The sequence below is a fragment of the Balaenoptera borealis genome, assembly GCF_965194805.1.
Source record: "Balaenoptera borealis genome assembly, chromosome: 8".
Taxonomy (NCBI): Eukaryota; Metazoa; Chordata; class Mammalia; order Artiodactyla; family Balaenopteridae; genus Balaenoptera; species Balaenoptera borealis.
The window spans coordinates 67,552,896-67,573,600 of record NC_138865.1 but is presented as its reverse complement, the minus strand read 5'-3'; the positions used below and the strand labels follow the sequence as shown (position 1 = coordinate 67,573,600).

The 20,705-nt window shown below is 44.5% G+C and overlaps 1 protein-coding gene across 3 annotated transcripts in view; it reads left to right on the top strand.

The window, feature by feature from the left end:
- The window catches only part of RCL1 (RNA terminal phosphate cyclase like 1), an 84,986-nt gene extending 66,065 nt beyond the window's left edge, over positions 1 to 18,921 (top strand). For all 3 annotated transcript variants that reach the window (XM_082404441.1, XM_082404439.1, XM_082404440.1), the window contains 3 exons: positions 3,513 to 3,669; positions 8,865 to 8,968; positions 18,606 to 18,921. In XM_082404441.1, the coding sequence (XP_082260567.1) occupies positions 3,513 to 3,669; positions 8,865 to 8,968; positions 18,606 to 18,756 (412 nt within the window). In that variant the 3' untranslated portion in view covers positions 18,757 to 18,921. The remainder of the gene's footprint in view (positions 1 to 3,512; positions 3,670 to 8,864; positions 8,969 to 18,605) is intronic.
- Positions 18,922 to 20,705: the final 1,784 nt, after the last annotated feature.

The following is a 20,705-nucleotide window of genomic DNA, read 5'->3' as shown; positions in this document are numbered from 1 at the left end:
CGAACACTTGTATATTCCTACTACTTGTAGTTAACAATGAATATTTTGCCAAATTTGCTTTCCTTGTGCGTGGGTTTTCTTTGTTTCTACCTAACCACGTCAGTGTGAATGACAGTATCTTTACACTTTGAATCTGAAGTTTTCAGGTTGTGTCTTCTAAAAATAAGAACATCAGAGACTGACTGTTGTGGGATAAAAAATCAGTTTTCTCCTAAGTTGTACCACAGCTCATCCTTTTTCACAGCTCTTCTGTCTGAGCTTTCTTTAACTTCAGGAAAAGAAGGAAAAAGAGGGTAAAGGAGGGGTGAGTGTGTTATGGGATCTCAGACCTTCATGAGGCCCAAGGGAAAGATGAAGGTGACTTCAGAAATGCAGTGGTGCCTCATAGTCCAGAGCAACAGAGGTGGTGATGTCAGAGGTTAGAGTTGGGAAAGGGTTTGTGTGCAGAGCTGGCCCTTTTTCTGGGAGTTGGAAAGGTCAGTGATGGTCCCAAACCTTTGGTGTATTGCTCAAATACCATCAGTGTTTTCCTCATTCATAATGTGGGAGTGATAACAACTGCATCCCTAGGTTACTGTAAAGATGAAAAGGTCACATATGTAAGCCACCAATGCAATGCCTGGCACATAGTAGGTGCTACAGAAATGGTAGCTGCTAATGCCGTTATTTCCTTTCTCTTCTTTTCTTGGCCACAGGCCTGGAATTATGTGTCAGCTATTTTCTGGGGAGAGGGGATTACGAGGGATGGGGGAGGATCGGTAGCAGAAGCAGCTGTCTGAATGGCCTGACTCGATAGTGCCTTGTCGTCCAGCCTCTCGCTCTACAAAGAGGCAGAGCAGACCTGAAGGCCATGCTGCCTCCAGCTAGAGTGTGGCTTTTTATAATGCCATTGACTCAGCGGACCCTAGTGCTGGTCGAGGCCCATACCTGCTAATAATGAGTAGGAAGCTCACACGTGGATGGAGATGTGGGCATAATGTAGCCTTGTGGGTTATCAACTCCAAGCTCCACTTTAAAATTTACCTCTAAAACCAATGCATGATGTTAAGTTTGTGTTCCGTTTTCTAAATCTCAAGCTACAGTTGACAAACGGTGATCTTCCTTCTCCATTATGAAATTATAAAGTCGTGGGTAGGTATTTTCCTCTTCTAATTCAGTGGAGTATCCACGTAAGTTAGGCTTATTGAAGTCTGGGAGTGAGAGTTATGTGTGGCCATGGCCTGGAACCTTGGTGGCCAGCAATTTTTGGTGGGCTGTGTCAGCTCTTTGTCCAGTGATCATTTGTCCAGTGTGGTCCCATTTTGATTCTCACAGTCATGACTTTTTGAAAAATCTAGTCCCTCACCAGTTGGTAAGTTTTGGAGCCTGTCATTTGCAAACTGTACCAATGTACATCTTCAATGAGGTCACTTGGTGATCAGCTACGTTGTCAGCATAACTTGAAATAGGCCTGATAATACACATACCCCAAATTGGGGGGCGGTGGGGGGGAATTGGCGTAGAGTACATAGAGCTTAATATGTCATTGTGTTGTTTTCTGTAAAACATATACAATATCAAATGGAACGGTCTTGATTAAATATGAAGTTCATTGTAATAAGTACACACGCCTCAAAAATTTCACATGGATGGAAAAGTTTAGAAGTTCTTAGGAAATGCAGGTAAGTGGGTTAGAGCAGTGATGGTGGCTTGTCTCCTGGTTCTTCCTCCCTGCATTTTCTCCTCTTCATTTTGGCATGCCACTGCCTCTACTGATGAGCTGGGTGCCCAGTCCCTCCTCCTGGTCAAGTGACTCATTGGCAACTTGAGATTGTACTTTAAATGTCCCATGATGATGCTGGGTGGTGCAGTGTTAGATTGTTAAGCGTGACTCAGAGTGTCCTGGAACCGGCGTTCTCACTGCACCCTCTTCCCTTGGCAGGTGTTATTAATCCTTGGCTACGTAGACAATCACTTCTTTTTAAAAGAAATTAAGGACTGACCAGTATAGTTCCTCCCTATTGTGAGCTCATATGTAGTACATTTGAAACATAAATTTTACGCATAGTTTTTCTGAAACAAATATTTTGGCTGGTTTTGTGCTAGATGCATAGAAAGTGCTTCATGAATATGTATGTTGGATTGTGTTAAAGGAGGCTTTATTAAAGCTGTATTGTGCTTGCATATGGAGTGTACTGCTGGGAAGTAGGTACAGTCGACCCTGGAACAACGCTAGGGTTGGGCGTGCTGACCTTCCCCGCGGTCAGAGGCCTGCGTGGGACTTAACGCCGTTGACCCTCCATATCCTCCGTTCCTCCACATCCTCGGATTCAACCAACTTAGGATCATGCAGTACTGTAGTACGTATTTAGTGAAAAAAGTCTCTAAGTGGACCTGTGCAGTTCAAACCCATGTTGTTCAAGGGTCAACTGTGTGTGTTTAAGAGGCACTGGGCAAGGTAGATGTGAGGTGTCAAATCCGGAAATTTTGTGGAGAGATGCTTGTTTTTATTGTTTGTGGACGGATTTTGTTTTGCGTCAAACTGGTTTTCACTAAGCCTCGTGAGAGCAGGGGCTCCTGTGCTTACCATGGCGCCCCAGTTCCCGGGTCTGTGGAAGCTTTCCCCCAAATGTTTGTTGGATGTACGCATACAGGAGTCATTTGTGGTCCTGGACAGGAAGGGTGTTAGGGTCTGGCTGTTGGTGGTTGAAACACACAGGCGAGAACATGGTGCTGGCTCATTGATTATATTAAGTGAATTCTGAGTTAGAGGTGTCCCCTGGGGACAAAAACATAAAGGTGTGCCTTCTCTAGGCCCTTTCTCCTCATGTGGTATTTCTCAGCACGGGGGAACAGCCTGCTGTCTCTCAAGGAGAGCTGTAATCAGATGGTCTCCAGGCTGCTTGTACTTCTGGGCTCGTTGTGACTGAGGGCTGAGTGCGTGCCGTGGTGGAAAACTTGCGTGGGCTTTGGAGTCTGGAAGATCTGTGTTTGAAGCGCATCTCAGTCTCTTTCTAGCTGTGTGGACTTGGTGCAGGTTGCTTGATTTGTCCATTTCCTCAGTTGTAAGGTGGGGATGGTATTATTTACTCTGCAGAATAGTGTTGAGCCCCTAGCTCAGAAACTAGGGGCCACACCATTCCGAAGCAATTATACTTCAATAAAGATGTTAAAAAAAAATAATAAAATAAAATAAAATAAAATAAAAAGAAACTAGGGGCTCTATATGTTGATTGTTACAAACTCTCACAGCAGGATCTTTTACAATGTAGTGAGTGGGGAAAGGTAAGGGAGAGCTAGGGGAAGGGAGGGCTAAAAAGAAAAGCAATGCAAATTTGCATCACCTTTGGTTCTGTCACGTGTGTGCCCTCACTGCATCATGTATATGTCCATTGTGAGCTGGGAGGGACTCTTAATAAGACCTGATGTGACCAGACAGAATGCCATCAAAAAGATGTTTGTCTTCTCTTTTTACTGGTGAATGTGAACCCCACTTCGTATGCTACTCAGTGTCTGTGCCTTTGAATCCCCAGGTCTCCGGGCTTTGGACTGTGGCTGGTTGCTGAGACCACCAACGGCACCTTCCTCAGCGCTGAACTGGTCTCCAACTGCCAGGGCCAGGGGGCAGCGGTGCTTCCCGAGGACCTCGGCAGGAACTGTGCCAAGCTGCTGCTCGAAGAAATCCATAGGGTATGTCCTCCGCTTCTGCAGGTCCGGGAGAGGAGCCATCAGGAAGCAGTTCTTTGTCTGTCATTTTTATTCATTAGCAACTTTCTTCCGCTTTTAAGGGCTTCAGTCAAGGAGTTAGCCTCTTCCTACCCTTTAGACAGTTTAGCATTAACTAGCTTAATGGATTAGCTAAACTAGTCAGTGAGCAGAGGCCCAGCCCCACTGGTTTGTTACATATGGCAGGTAAATTTTTTTTTAATTATAAATTTATTTATTTATTTATTTTAAATGTTTGGCTGTGTTGGGTCTTTGTTGCTGTGCGCGGGCTTTCTCTAGTTGCGGCGAGCAGGGGCTGCTCTTCGTTGCCGTGCCCAGGCTTCTCATTGCGGTGGCTTCTCTTGTTGCGGAGCACCGGCTCTAGGTGCATGGGCTTCAGTAGTTGTGGCACGTGGGCTCAGTAGTTGTGGCTCGTGGACGCCAGAGCGCAGGCTCAGTAGTTGTGGCGCACAGGCTTAGTTGCTCCATGGCATGTGGGATCTTCCCGGACCAGGGATTGAACCCGTGTCGATCCTTAACCACTGCACCACCAGGGAAGTCCTGGCAGGTAAGTTTTAAAGATCGGGAGGGCAGAGAACTGGAACAGAGTCATACAGGAGAGAGAAGCTGAAAAATGAAGCAGGTTAGGCAGTGACTGGCCAATTGAAGAGCACACACACCCCCCGAGCAAAGCAGGGACCTTCTCTCAGCCCCCTGTCGTTGCCGTAGGGGGATGGGGGCTCATTCTTTTCAGATTTTTCAAGAGAAGCTGGGAACCTGGATTTGTGTGTGACAGTTAATTCAGATAGAAAACAGTGTCAACAGGCTCGATTTTGTAGGGTGCTTGGGAGCACATAGAAGAGTGTCTAGGGAAGGCCGGCCTGTGTCAGAGCACAGTAGGGGCTTGGGAAGAGGGGACAAAGAAAAGGTGACACGATGCTGAAGACAAGACTGCACTGATTACCATTTTGCTTCTGCTGCCCTACTGGTGGGACATGGCATAGACCAGTCTGGCCAAGCCTGTCCCCTCAGTTGCCACAGTCCTTTTTCTCTGTTGATCCATAAGAGCAACATGCACATATGTACACACACACTTTACTCTGTTCCCCAGGGACAGCTGAGGCAACCCAAAATAAACAAGAAGGAAATTGGAAGAGAAGGAAAGATGATGGCAGGAGAAATAAGATAAGCTGCCTGAAAATTCATTCTTTAAGATCCCGTATACTTGGTTAGAGGAGAGTCACAAACCTGTCTCCAAGATTTCTGTTAGTCTGCACCTCAGGAACATGAAACCTTTTCCTTAACATGCAGAATCCAGGACAGGCTCCAGGGATGATCAGTCCTTTGCTGCGGATGCACACTGGGGCCCACATTCTTAAACTGAGCACTAGCAAGAACTATACACTCATCTCTTGGTTTCCACAGGTGATTGGTTCCAGGACCCCTTCTCCCCCCAGTGGATACCAAAATCCACTCAAGTCTGTGTTTCATTACCACCCCCCCCCCCCACCCAGTATCCACAGGTTCTGTATCCGCTGATTCAGTCATCTGAAATTGAAAGTCAGTCTGGTTGGTTGAACCTGTGGATGTGGAGGGCCGACTGTACTCTGGGTGATTTGCTATTGGATGGTGTAGAGTGTTTGTAAATTGTCTTTTTTCTCCAGCTGAAGAGCCTTTCATCTCTGTACTACCTGTGTATTTATTCTCAGTTATTAGACATCTCTGTGGTTCTTTCCTGAAGTCTTCTAGGAAGTTTTGCTCTGTTTAAAGTCGCAAAAATCACACGTGAGCCCAGTGAAATAAAATCAGTAAGGCTGGTACAGTGGTGATTTTGTTCTTTAATTCTTCCTTTTGCCACTGTAATTTATTAATCATTGTGGCAAGGTGATGCCTGGGTCATGGGTATTGATCCCTGCATAGGCCTCACTAAGGAAAACAGCTTATTGCCACAGTCTACTCCCCTGATCAAAGTCAGCATTTTTGAAAATATCTCATTGGTCACAAGATGGAACAAATAGGAATGACCTGTTTCAAAGTTCATTAAAATTTCCAGCTTGTTTAGTGTCTATCTAATTAAATGGAAGACAAAGAACCTATAACTGTGTCCTCAGTAGAGGGACCCCATTCCCTCTACTCACCATTCAGCTAGGAAATAGTGGAGGAAGGAAATAGTCTATCACAAGAAATCCCTCTGAGCGAGGAAGTATCTTCTCATAATTCTTGAGCAGTCAAGATCTGGCCTCAGCTTTTTCGATGCAAAGTCTTTCCAATGTTTGATGCTAAATTTAGTGATTTTTGAAAGATGGGATAGTAACTAAAATTTAGGAGTAAATGGAGTAAATGACCAAGAGGTTGCCCTGCCAGTTACTCAGTTCAGGAAGTTTGTCATCTAGATATTTGTGAAGAAAGACTGCTGGAGACACGTGGGTCCCTCAGCTGCTATTGACTCGTGCAGGTTTCCCTGCCTTGGTCCTGGGGTGGCTGGCAGGCCTTCTCTCTGACTGTGGGGACACATCCCTCTCTTTCCAGTGGACCTGGGGGATTTGGATGTATCCCATTACAGGATAGCCCAGTGGGAGCCCCCAGACACAGCTGGAATATGGGTTTTGTATCTCCGTAAATGGCAGAGTAAAAGCCTCAGGGTGAAAGCACAGTCCACCAGTCCCCAAGAGCGAAAACATGCAATCTGGATTAGGTTATTTTATTTTACTTTTTCTTTACTCTAGTTAAGTTCTGCTTTAAACCGTTCAGTAGTGGCTGGACTGAGTTTTTTGTTTTAAGTCATTAAGAAAACTTCTTTTATGTGTGTCTATGATCTTTAATTGCTAAAAGGATGAAAATGCATGCAGTTTTTATAATAATTCTTTGTAAGTCTGTGATGTGACATGGTTTAAATAAGTAATAAAAATCCATCCCCTTTGGTACCGTTTATTTTTGCCAAAGTTTTAATCCTCTGATCTAATTCCTCTTGTTCCATTTCTGTCTCATCAGTTACCAAGCCCTCTTGATTCTGTCCCAGGCTTTCTGGAACTGCCCTTTCCTATCCTTCTCTCTGCCCCCATCTACCACCCTCCTCCCTTCCATTTCCCCCTCCCCCGATATAGGTACTGGCTCTCCCTACTTGCAGAGGGGAAATCCATTCCATACCCTCTCCAGCATCCTCTTCAGCCTAAATCTCCCCCTAAAGCTGCGACCTGATCTTGGTACTCCTGTGCTCGGAGACCTTCACCAGCTTCTCACTTCCCCAGGATAAAGTCAAAACCCGTGGCCCAGTTAGAAAAGCCCTACCTCAGTCTGCCTACTCCACCTTATCCCTGCGGTTCCGCATACTTCTCCGCAGAGAGCAGACAGCCACTTGCAGGCTGGCCTCCTGGCTGGTGCTTGCCGGCCCTGGGTTGTATCTCCCCCATCCTCCTGCTCTTCCTCCCTCTCCAAACCCTGCTCATCGCTCCAGGGCCAGCTCAAGTCCCCACCTCCCCAAAGCCTCCCTCTGGTGCCAGGGGAGTGACAACCCCTCTCGCACCGCCTTGGCAGTCCAGGTGCCCACAGGCCCCAGCTGCCGCGTAACTTCGTCTTCACCTTCACTTGTTACTGGTTCCTGCTCGTATTTCGTCTTTGTAATGAGATTGAAGCTACTTTGCACAAGGCTTGTGTCCTGCTGTCTGGGCGGCCCCACCACTCCCTCTGTCGTATCCTGTACACAGACCCTAATATATTTACTGCGGTAAAATGTTGGTTCAGTACATAATAAAAATCAATTGAGAGTAGCAGAATAGCAACATAGCGCTAGGAAGCGGACACTGAAGAGAACAGTTTAATTTTAGGCAGTCTTATGAAAAGGAGCAAGTTCTGTAAAACAAATAGTTTTGTTATATCTTCTTATATTAATATATTTTGTTATATATTCTTTTATTCTCCATGGGTCAGGTTTTCCGTTTAGATGGAAATATATGTGCTGGAACTCCTCTCGTCCTAAAATTTGCTAAATGAGGTAAATATTGTCCTTTATTAACTCAGGTAGATTAGGAAGAGCAGTAGATTTCATAAAGGCTGGCAGTAGGATCCACCTTCTGATTTTCCTACTTCATTGTCCTCAGTGAAGTCTAACAGCAGAGAATGAGTGTCTGTACCTGAGAATCGATTTATTCCCTACCCTACATGCATTAAAAAAGGAGAGAGGTGTACCCACATAAGCAGCAGTGGGCGACCACTTATCCCATTCCAAGTCTGGGAGAGTCTAGCCTTGAACAGTGATGTGCCATGGTTAGAAACTGCATTTCTTGTTGTGAAATATGCAAAATATGTAGACATTCAAGGTCATCCTGCTTTCAGTATGTACAGTGTAAATTTAAATTGTTTTAAATAGAGTTATCCCAGAGAGGATGATCTGAAATAAAGACATTCTTTAAGGCACAAATGGAAACAGCAGTCATGCATGCATCAAGCAGAAGCAAAATGGCTGAAGTGGGTGAAAAATTCGAGAATGAAAGAAGAAAGGCAACCAAAGCAGTTGTACTTCAGGAGAAAGTTTTTGAAGAGGCTTTTGTCCTGCCTTTGATTTGGAAGAACAGGGAAAATGGGGAAAAATAATGCATAAATAATAAGAATGGAGGAATCTGGTCTGAACAGTTCTCCAGTTCTAAGGCACACAGGAAGAGTTAAAGAGGGGAATCTAATGTGACATGGCAGGCAGTTTCTGAATGTAATTGAATGTGTTGTAGGTAAGACCCTTGAAAGGGAAGGGTTAGCTGTGGTGTTCTATGACAGATTAAATAAGTAGAAATGTCATTCACTTAACCCTTGGTAATTAACTATGCATTGCCTATAAATAATTATGCTCTTTTGCTTATATGTCCTGCTATGGCTTTAATTACGAAGGGAAAGTTTCATTTTTCACTAGATATACCTCGGTAAACTTAAATGTCTATTCATTCTGATAGTCTCAGCTCTTACAATTGTTTTGATTAACTGTTAGTTTAACCCCCTGCAGTTACTTGATATGAGGATAACTCTTTAAAAGACACTTATTCTGTTTTATTATTGCTTGAACTTTGCCGTCTGCTCTTCTGTGGTTCCGATACTCTGGGCATCTGTGTCTGTTTTTTTTTCCCTCTGTTTTGTTGGTTTTCCATTATCTGGTTTGGTACAATGATTAATCCTTAAAGTGTTTGTGTTTACAGGGTGGATGTGTGGACTCGACCAACCAAAGCCTGGCTCTGTTACTCATGACCCTTGGACAGCAGGACGTTTCCAAAGTCCTTCTTGGACCGCTCTCTCCCTACACGTGAGTTGTTTTCTTTCAGCCTCCTTATGCTGTCCAGTTTAATCCTCCAGTCGAACGAAATGATGAGCGCTATCCTGTTCCCACCTGATTATGCTGATCCTTAAATGAGCTGGAGGTTGTTGCTTTCATCTGGCGTTTAACAAGGATTTTGCTTTCCTTTCTTTCCTGCGTTTCTTCCTTCCCATCTGTCATTTCTGTGTCATTAAAACTGCGTGATCTATACTAGACAGTTCTGTCTGTGCTTTAGATATTGTTTCCATTTTGGAGGTAAACTCCTGCTTCTGTTATAGCTTGGGTTTTATTGTTAGTTTTAAAAAATCCCTCTTTTTCCGAGCTTTAGCAAAAAGGACTGCCTTTTTGTCCAGGAGGCAAAATTCATAGTAACACCACTGGACTAGGAGGGAAATGCAGAGGTGAGTTTGAGGCCATGAGATGTTATCAGAAGTTGACTGTTGGGGTATTAAAGCAGGCATTCTCCGAAAAAGAGCAGATCCTCAGAAGACTTGAATTCTAAACAGCACAATGAAAGAAGCACTCCTGTTGATAGTGAGGTTGCTGTGAAACAACCTGTTTGAACACTGACATCTCTGTACATGTGTCTATATACTTGAAGATCATTCTGTGGCCACCTGTGGGTGGGAAGCTGGCGGGGGGAATGGGCCTTGAGTTTGAGGAAATATTCAGGTAGATATGAGACTGAACTGTCCTTTTTCGGTTATCATGGTACCGATGCTGTATATCTGAAAGGTACAGTACTGTGATAACTGAAGAATGGTGGTGCCATCACATTGAGAAAGGGGCGGGCACTGTAGAGGGGGCAGTGTACCATTGGACCCCGGCGCTGGGAGTATAGTGACCAGGAGATTCTTTTTTTTTTTTTTTTTTTTTAATTTATTTATTTATTTTTGGCTGTGTTGGGTCTTCGTTTCTGTGCGAGGGCTTTCTCCAGTTGCGGCGAGCGGGGGCCACTCTTCATCGCAGTGCGCGGGCCTCTCCCTGTCGCGGCCTCTCCCATTGCAGAGCACAAGCTCCAGACGCGCAGGCTCAGTAGTTGTGGCTCACGGGCTTAGTTGCTCCGCGGCATGTGGGATCTTCCCAGACCAGGGCTCGAACCCGTGTCCCCTGCATTGGCAGGCAGATTCTCAACCATTGCGCCACCAGGGAAGCCCCAGGAGATTCTTTTGGAGACTTTTTTTTTTTTCTGTAAGTTGGTGGTGGAAGGCTTTTTGGAACAAGGAAATGGAAGAGAATACATTGTTAGCATTGCGGGAAGACTGAAAGCAGGGAACTGGTGAGGACCACATTATCTCCCGATAACTTGTGTAAAGTATTTCACAGGACAGGAAACCTGAAATTGAGTAGTCCTAAATGGCATGCTGACATCAGGAATCAACATTGCCGAGAGAGACTTTGTAGTTAAGGCACTTGGAGAGGAGGTGAGGGCTGGGAGCACAGCACCTTAAGTGTAGAGATTGGCTTCCCAGCGAGTTTGCTGGAAGTGGCTGACAGCCGTGTGGCCGCCACAGCGCCCTTCACCCTCTTAGCTGGTCTCATGGCTGCTGCTTTCCCAGCCTTGGCTTCAGGGCAGCAGAAGGCCTGGCTGCTCACACAGCATGAGGCGGTGTCTAGAAATGTGTGTGGTCGTGGGGCATGGGGTTTGGCAGAACATTATGTGAAAAATGGAATGTATATTTTTATTTTTCCTTGACACTTTTTTTTTTTTTTTTTTTGCTTTTAAAGATTTTTTTTCAGTTTGGCTACAGGGCCTTGTATAATCTTTTTAAGTCAGCAAACTCTGTGGAGACCGTCAAGATGTGACTGGACATTTTTAAAAGTTCCTGTGTCCTTGACACACCCCCTCACCAAACATTAATTGCAGTGTCTTGTCTTCCAGAAACCTTGCCTAAAATTACACATCTCCTGGGAAAACAAAGTGGTCTGCTCTGAATGGAGCTTTACAGGAGTGGGACAAATTGCAAAATTTTGTGTTTTGAGCCCTGGGGCTGGGACTTGCAGGACAGTCTTCCTCTGGATTACCTGCACACCCCAGGGCTTCCTGCAAGAGGGGCGGCCAGGGGCTTGGAAACGGCAGCCTCCCTTCTTTCAGTAAGCTAGCACAAGGGAGGAGGAGGGAGTTTCTTTTTGAAAGCTCTATCTGTTTGGGACCCTTCTTGCCTTTAATCATTGTGGAAAGCTCTAGAAGCCCAAAGAGATGAAGGGCAAAGGTGGGAAGAAATAGGCGTGCTCCAGGACAGGCAAAGTTATCATCATGCGTTTGCATACAGTTAAGGGTGAAAAGGACAGAATCCACAGTCAGGATGATCATGGTGAGGGAACAGCTTATCCTAGTTGGATTCAAGAGCTTTGGAGACCATAATATCACACGTATTTTTATGTGCAGTTAAAATCATAAAAATCTGCTTTCTGTAACCTCAGATTTCTAAAGAAAACCAGAAGCAAGACCCTCCTTGGTTTAAAGAAATGTATTTTTTCTGGCAGTTTGCATGTTTTGATTTGTATAAATAGCTTTTTAAATGTCTATTTACAGAGCACTGGGATTAAGCAGGATAGTGTTTTCTAGCAGTGTTGCTTTCAAACCCTTTCTGGAAAATAAGGGTCTTTCTGTTTTTCCCCTTTCCTCTTCTCTCTGTTTTACTGCAGGACGTGGCTGGTAATGGTTTTCTGTGTTATTTGAGAAAGTAAATCTATATGTGTGAAATTCTTTGGGAAGGCCAGAGAGTTTTTTTTTCAGTAGAATAAAATAGTATTGGATAACGTGCTGGTATGTGGAGAATCTATTTCTTTTCAATTTGCTGAGTTTTAGGTGGTTTACAATTAGTGATGGTGGTTCTACTTTCCCCTCAAAAAGCTTAATTTTACAGTTTAAGGATGATTTATACTTTATTTGAAAGTAAGAGTATATATCAACGAGCATCTTAATTAGCACTTTCAGAAATTGTTAATGACCAGAGACTGCGGTGACCAGAAAAGTTCCTGCGTTCTGCCAGTGCACAGGTATTCGAGTCCAGCCTATCTGGATTTCAGTTCTGGCTCTACCTTGCAGCACTGGGAGACCATGGACAAGGTCTTTGGCATCTCTGAGCCTCAGTTTCATCCACAGAGAAAGTGAATGGTCCTGAAGTCATGGGCTTGGGAAGGTGGAGCGAGGCTTAAACGAGGTTGGGCACTTAGCTCTCCCAGCAGCGCGGTGTGCCTGGCAGAGCTCCATCAGTGCTGGACGCACATGGACGTCCACTCTCCTGTGAAGTTCACTTTGAACACCAGGAGGCCTGGTAAACTTGCTTTGGGTAACCTCAGGCCTGAAGTCAGCTGTAAATCGTCTGCTCAGCTATCTAAATCTGTATCCACTAATTTTTATTTTTATTTTTCTTAAAGACTTTTTAAAATTTTATTTATTTATTTATTTATTATTTTTAAAAATTTTTGGCTGCGTTGAGTCTTCATTGCTGCACCCGGGCTTTCTCTAGTTGCGGTGAGTGGGGGCTGCTCTTCGTTGCAGTGCGTGGGCTTCTCATTGCGGTGGCTTCTCTTGTTGTGGAGCACGGGCTCTAGGCCCGCAGGCTTCAGTAGTTGTGGCACGTGGGCTTCAGTAGTTGTGGCTCGCGTGCTCTAGGGCGCAGGCTCAGTAGTTGTGGTGCACGGGCTTAGTTGCCCCACGGCATGTGGGATCTTCCCGGACCAGGGCTCGAGCCTGTGTCCCCTGCCTTGGCAGGCGGATTCTTAATCACTGCGCCACCAGGGAAGTCCCTGTATCCACTGATTTTTAAATTTATGACTAACTTCCTGCAGTCACATTACTAAACAAACTACACACATCTTATTTACTGTTCCTGAGAATTCTGTAAGTGGATGTTTATTTAACAACACTTAACAGTGTTCGCTGTGGGCCAGATGTTGTTTTACGCACTTTACAAACACGAACTCTTTCAGGTTTCATGATAACCCCACAAGGGTGGTAAAGTGATGAAGGCAGGTACACTCCATTTTACTGGTGAGCGGATTGAGACACAGGGTGGTCAAGTCGTGTGCCCAGGGTCACACAGGCAGCAACTGGGGTTCGGACTCTGACGTCTCGTCCAGAGTGCACACTTCCCTGACCCACTGTGCTATTTAGTAAAAGCTGGGATTTCACACATGTTATTGGACTCCAGGCACCTCCCTGCCTGAGCCCAGGGTGCCCTGCTGTATCTTTTCAGCGTTCTCGTTTGAAATTGTCATAAAATGATCTCCTTCGGTCTTTCATTGGAAGTCTAAAATAAACTACGTCACTTTGTTTTATTCTAGTTTTAATAAATGACCTCTTCACTTTTGTGACATGCTGGGGAGCGAGAGCCCAGGGTCCTTGTAAACACAGACTGATCGGGGTAGTTGGCTCACCCAGTGTGTAGCACAGTGATGTGAAGATCAATGAGATGCTGCTCTTTGGGTTCAGTTGCCTAACTCCTCTCTGGGAGCCAGCACAGCACACGCCACCTTACATCTGGGAAATGGTTTAAACGCTGCAAAGCCCAGTCTCCTTTATTATGCTCTTTGAGCCGCAGGACATATTTGGCATATAGTAAAACAAGTGATATCCTTACTTTTCAGATGACAAAGAGGTCAGTCACCTGCTCATAGTGAGTTCTTGGCTGAACTTGGCCTGGGATCCATGTCTCCTGAGAGTGCAGCCAACCTGGCTCTCTGTTTCCTGCTGCCTTTATAACAGAGTTTAATAACTTCATTCCTGGAGCAGAGGTCAGCTGGTCTTTGGGAAAACAGCTCTTTGGCAGAAAAAGTACCACCGATATATTTAAAAGATGCCGTGTAGTGACTACAGGGGGCCCTGTTGAGCAGATTCTCTTCCCACCCCCCAGATCTTCCATCCCCTCAATTTGCAGAGCAACTCCTTAGATCTGAGAAGTAGGTGACCCCAGTGTCCAAGTGGCTTGGTGGAGCAGGAGGCGGGACCCTCTATCATGGTTTGTTGTTGTAGAGCCGCCAGAGAGAGCGCGTCGTGATCCCCGTCACCACCATGCTCTAGCTGGCTTCAGAGGGGGACCTGGTATGAGGGGCTGTATTTTCAGGGGCAGGGCCAGGCAACCTGGCAAGTTGCAGGCAGTTGGGATCCAATGGGCAGATGACTGTGAGCCCAGTGGCCTTCACCTGTTGACCAACAATGGTGGTGGGAACAACCCGCTCTTGGAAAATGCACAGGAAAAATTACCTCTGTGCTCCAGGATTCTCTGAAACCCACTTGTCAGATGGACTGGAGGCGTTCATGAAAAGTAGGTTGTTGGTGGTTTTTTGTTTTTTCATTTTAAAAAAAAAATAAATCACTTTGTTCTAGGGGAAGAAAGCTCGCTAAGGATACTTCTCATAAGTCAGGGGTCCCAGTTGCCTAAAAGGGTTAGTCTGAAAATCTTCCAGTCACACTGTTGCGGGGATTATCTGTAGAGGAGCAGAGCTGCCCTCGGTGTCCCGGGGGTGCCTCTTCTGCCTGGCTCTGTGGCCGGGGGGCTGTGTCTAGAAAGTGTGGGTCTACTGTATGGTGTTTGGAAGAGAAAGAAAGGGGAGCAGTGCCGCATGGGGCTGTGGAAAAGGACGCAGGCTGGCCCTGGACCTGACTTTGTTCAACTGCATATAGATGTGGGTGAGTTTATTCTGTTTGGTTTTCATTTTCTTAAGGATACTGTTAGTATTTCATATCGCCTGAGGTTATTTCTCAGCTTCTGAGCATGGTTGCTTTTTGCTATCCCAGCCACAGGAGACTTAGGGAGAATGGGGCTGGCAGTGGAGGGCATCATGAAATGTACCTTAACTCAGTCCTTACACAGTCTTCCTCAGACAGGCTGAAGGGTTGGCAGAACATTATGTAAAAAGTGGAACTGACTTTGCTTTTTCTAACGATTCCAAGGGCTACAAATACCCCAAAGCTGCAACTATGCAGGCCTGCACACTCAAGCCTGTGTTTCTCCCCTCCTTCTCCAAGAGATCAGAGGCAGGCTGCGGCCTTTTAGGAATTCTGCCAGCTGGGGAGGGTGTCTGGTTTTTCCAGCACAGTTGAATGATTCAAGGTGAAGCATGAAGTAGGCTGGGGAGGCTCTGGGAGCAGAGCGTGCTTCGGGCCTGTATTAGAACCGAGGCAGCAGCGAGAGAGAACAGGCTGTTTCCTCCTTAGAATGCAGACAAGTGGGTGAGATGGCTGGCTTTTTCTGCGTTGCTGCCAGCTGGAAGCTATGCCCACAGATGTGGACTGTTTATCTATGGGGTTTTTTGATGTGTTTGTTTTCTTTCTTTCTTAGGGCAGGGTTAGGGAGGTTGTGAGGCTGGGACAGAGCAAAAACCTGAAAATTTCAATTGGTTAGTAAAATGGGAAAGCCAGCAGGGGAAGAATTGACTTCCCTTAATTGCTAAGAATGTTGAAGTCATTTCTCAAAAGTATCCCTAAACCCTAACTCCCACATTCTGTTGGGTGCCCCATTCCTGAGTGCCTTATATATATAGTGCCTAGAAGGTGTAATGGGTTAAGGTCATTGCCCTGGAGGTGCTTATATAATTTACCAAGAGTGGGGCGAGGGCAATTGTGAGACAGTTACACATGAGCATTTAATTAGACTCCATAAGCAGAGCCAAGAATGCTATGGAAACCCAGAGGGGTTACTGGCTAGAGAAGTCTTCGAAGAATAGGTGGCAAATGGGACGTTATTTTAAAGACGGAGATGAAGTAACACAATCCAAGGTGGAAGAGAGAGCAAAGAAGTGAGGAATTTTTCTGTGAGCGTGCAGCTATCACTGGGACTCCTACTGTCCAGGCTAGTTACTGTTCCATCTCTTAGCTCATCTCAGGCAGACAGGATGTGGAATTGTTCAGACTTTCTTTTCCCCTTTTTGCCTTTTCCTCCTTTGACTAGGTTAACTAGGATAAAGGGACAGGAGAGGGTGGAAAATGCGTTGCAGTAGGCTCTATACTTAGTTTGGTATATACTGTGTGAGGACGGGAGCCATGTATCAGTTCTTTTTTTCTTTTTTTTTTTAACTTCACAAATAAAATAGTTATTTTAAACAACTTTATTGAGATATAATTCACATACCACACAGTTTACCTATTTAAAGTGTACAATTCAGTGGGTTTTTAGTATATTCACAAAGTTGTGTAAATGTAACCACAGTCTAATTTTAGAACATTTCCACCACCCCGGAAAGAAACCCTTTTGCCCATTTACAGTTGTTCCTGATTCCTCTCACTCCCCCCAGCCCTAGGCAACCCCTAATCTGCTTTCTGTCGCTATAATAGATTTGCCTGTTCTGTCCAGTTCATATAGACTCAAACAATATGCGGTTCTTTGTGACTGGCTTGTTTCACTTAGCAGAATGTTTTCAGGGTTCATCCATATTGTAGCATGTATTAGTACTTCATTCCTTTTTATGGCTGAATAATATTCCATTGTACAGATAAACCATCTTTTGTTTATCCATTCATCAATTGATGGCCATTTGAGTTGTTTGTACTTTTTGACTATTATGAATAGTGCTCTTATGAACATTGGTGTACAAGTTTTTGTGTGGATGTATGTTTTCATTTTTCTTGTGTATATACCTTAGGGTGGAATTGCTGGATCATATGGTAACTAACTCCTTGTTTAACATTTTGAGGAATTGCCAGACTGTTTTCCACAGTGGTGGTACCATTTTACATTTCTACCAGCAGTGTTTGAGGGTTCCAATTTCTCCACATCCTCACCCACACTTTTGTTATTATCTTTTTTTGTTGATCGTAGCCTTTCTGTTGGTTTTGATTTGCGTTTCCCTAGTAACTAATGATGTTGAGTATCTTTTCATGTGGTTATTGCTATGTGCATATCTTCTTTAGAGAAATGTCTATTCAGATCCTTTGCTCATTTTAAAATTAGGTTATTTGGTTTTTTATTATTGAGTTGTATGAGTTCTTTGTATGTTCCAGATACCAGACCCTTGTCAGATAAGTGATTTGCAAATATTTTCTACCATTCTGGGGGTTGTCCTTCCACTTTGTTGATAGTGTCCAGAAAAGATTTTAATTTTGATGAAGTTCAGTTAATCCATTTTTTCTTTTATCACTCTGCTTTTGATGGTGTATCTGAGAAATCATTGCTTAACCCAAGATCATGAAGATTTACTCCTGTGTTTTCTTCTGTGAGTTTCATAGCTTTAGCTCTTCCATGTAGGTCTTTGATCCGTTTTGAGTTAATTTTTGTGCGTGATGTGAGGAAAGGGTCCAGCTTCATTCTTTTGCGTGTGAAGTTGTTACAACACCATTTGTTGAAATTATTCTTTCCTCTTTGAATTATCTTGGCACCTTTTTGAAAATCAGTTGACCACGAGTGTGTGGGCTTGTTTCTTGACTCTCAATTCTGTTCCATTGATCTGCGTGTCAGGATCAGTATTTTGAAAGCTCCGTGGGTGATTCCATGTACATTCTGGGTGAGAACTGTTTGGATGGTTTGATTGGGAGGCAGCACAACACAGGGCTGCTGAACTACTTCATTAAAGAGGTGCAGATCATCTGTCCTTAACTAAACCAGTGTTTTGCAAACTGGGCTGGTAAGAATCACCAGGGAGGATTCTGGCCCCTGTGCCCTGGGGAGACACGGCCTGGTAAGGGGTGAGGAGGGGACATGTGGCCTGTGATTCTGGGCTCTTCCACATGGACACTTCCTCTCCACCAGTTGCCAATTGATTGAAACCTTCAGGAATCTGCTTGTTAAATGAACTCTGCAGGTGAGTCCTATGGTCAGTCTAGCTGGGTTGATGCTGAATCTGCTAGGCCAGACCAGTACCATGGTCCTTCCACGGAATTGCTGTTCCCAAGGTACTCTTGGGGTGAAGCCATCGCTCTGTCTTAAGGGAGATGACAAGAAAGAGCCCCTTCAACCTCCTCTGCATGTTTACTGTGAGCACTTCCCTGGCCACCTTATTTAGTATTGCCTTCTGCCATATACACACAAATATTTTATACCTACATTTCCTTCTCATCTGCCTTGTTTACTTTATTTAAATTTCTGACTATGGAGGAAGTATATATATATTTCAAGGATATAGATTGAAAGCTTCATAAGAGAAGGGATTTTTGGTTGACCGCAATATCTCCAGCACGAAGAACAGTGCCTGGCACATAGTAGGCACTCAATAAATATTTGTTGAATGAATGAAAGGGCTGTCAGGATTGAACAATGGAGAGAGAGACTTCTCTCTTTCAGCATCAGCAGCAGTCACTCTGCTTGGTTTTAATCTCATGATACTGTGACTCATTAAAGCACGTGTTTCTCTCTCTGCATGAGCTCTTGAAGATTAATGCCGTATTCATGTCCACTCTAATGCGTGTGTAGGACTAACCTCTAACCTTTTTCTTTCTTTTTCTTTACTTAATTTGTCTTATGTTGTGTGCATCTCTGCAAGCTGTTTAAAATCATCTTTGGAATCTGGCAGGCTGTAAATAAATGCTGTTTAATCAGCATTGATAGAAGTTCTTAATTTCAGTTATTCCTCCTGATCTGGGAAATTAAAAGCTTCAGTTCTAGGCTGGAGAAGAATTTTTTAAAAACCGAATTCCTCTTTCATTTCTCCCTCCCTTTTTTAAATTTTTATTTTTATTTTTTAGGATAGAATTTTTGCGGCATTTGAAGAGCTTTTTCCAGATTATGTTTAAAATTGAAACCAAGCCATGTGGTGAAGAACTCAAGGGAGGGGATAAAGTGCTGATGACTTGTGTTGGCATTGGCTTCTCCAACCTCAGCAAGACCCTCAAGTGACACTGTCACAAGATGAAAGGCCCCAAGGCCTCTAGACACAGCAGAAGCTGCCAAGGAACCAAAGGGACCAAGTTCATCCAGGACAGGATGGCCTCTTGTATTAAGGACTTTTAAAATTTTCCATTTAAAAACAATCAGGATATCCGAATAAAAGATGTCTCTCTATCTTGTGGTTTCCAGCCATTTCTCCAGGGCAGACATTCCTCAGGAGGCCTAGTCATGATGGGAGCTCCCTTGGCTTACCTGGATGAAGGTGTGCCTTCAGGATACAGTCGTGCTGCTAGAACAACATCACAGCTGCATTTCAGCAATGCTTCCTCGGCCCACATCCCCAGGCCTCTGCCATATGGCTATTTTTCCAGACCTGTGGAGTTACTGTTCGTTCTGCAAGGACTGACCTCTCTGAACCTTGGTTTCTGTGTAGGGATTAAATGAGATAATATTGGTAGAAGCCCTTTATGAGTAGTGCAGTGTTATGCAAATGTCAGAAATTGGTGTAGTAGACTATTTTATCCCTCGTCTTCTGAGTGGACTGCTATCTTAGAGACGTACTGCTCCCCATCTGGTTCATTGTATATGGATTTTGGGGAGGATGAGTGACTAGGGAGAGCAGGGATCTAACTAAAGTTATTGGATGTTTTCTATATCTCAGGTGTGCTATGTGTTTTCTCATTTTATTCCCACAGTAACCCAGTGATGTAGGTTTTATTATCTCCACAAGAAAAATTTAAAAAGGGTATTTTGTTCTTTTGAAATTGCTAATGTAAAGATAGTAGATCCCCTGATTTAAAAGATCTAAGTGTAATAGTGTCAGAGTCTAGAATTTTACCCTGCTTGCAAGCTAATAAGTTAGATTATTACTGTTTCATGGATGCTAGCAGAAGACGTGAATATCTCAGGTCAGCGACAGAGAACGTTATTACTCAGAGCACAGCAAGCCGCGTGAGCTTCATGTTAGTATTGGTTTCTTTCTCCCTAAGTCCCACACTGGTGATGTGTAGGGGCCGCAGGTAGATGCCATGCAGGCCGGGGGTTTGCGTCAGAGCCGAGGAACATGCACACTTGGGCACTCCACCTCTTGCAGCAAGCCTGCTCTTTGTTCCAGATGGGGACATTACTTCACCCCTCAACATTGCTTGCTATGAACACATGATGAGAAAGTGTCGTGGTAAAGGCCTCCCCAGCAAGAATGTGCAGGAACACTCAGGACCTGTGGTGGTTTCGTCTGCAACTAGTAGAGGCTACATGTGGTGTGTGTAAGGGGTCAGAATTGGTAGAAGGGGAAATATCTGATTCTTTCTATTAGGATTCCAAATGGTGTTTTCCACCTAGGGTGGGCTTTTGAAGTAAGGAAAGGTCTTTACCTCCCCAGTTCTCTTGCTACCCTTTTCTTTTTCAGTAAAAGGGGTCCAGAAGGAGTCGGTGCTCTCGTGTCTGGGGATGTGGGAGGATGCGGAGGTGAAGGGCTAACACTGAAGGAGGTCAGGCCATTTTGAACTGTGGCTCTCTACTTACTGAGAGCTCTACGTAGTATGTTAGATTTCTGTTGCTGCATAACAAATTACCAGAGACTTAGCAACTTAAAAGAATACCATTTATCATCTCACAGTTCTGTAGGTCAGAGGTCTTGGTAGGTTTGCTTGGGTTCTCTGGCTACGGCCTCAGAAGGCTGATGTCAAAGTGTTAGCCAAGCTGGGCTCTGGGCAAGAATATGCTTCCAGCTGCATTCAGGTTGTTGGCAGAATTCAGGTGGTAGGACTGGGGTCCCTGTTTCTGGCTGTCAGCTGGGGACAATTCTCAGCTTATAGAGCCTGCCTGCATTCCTTGCAACTTGGTTCCCTCCATCTTTAAGCCAACAGCAATGCACTGAATCCTTCTGTGGCATTGAATCCTTCTCATGCTTGAATCTGACTTCTTGTGATACCAGGGTAATCTCCTTATCTTAAGGT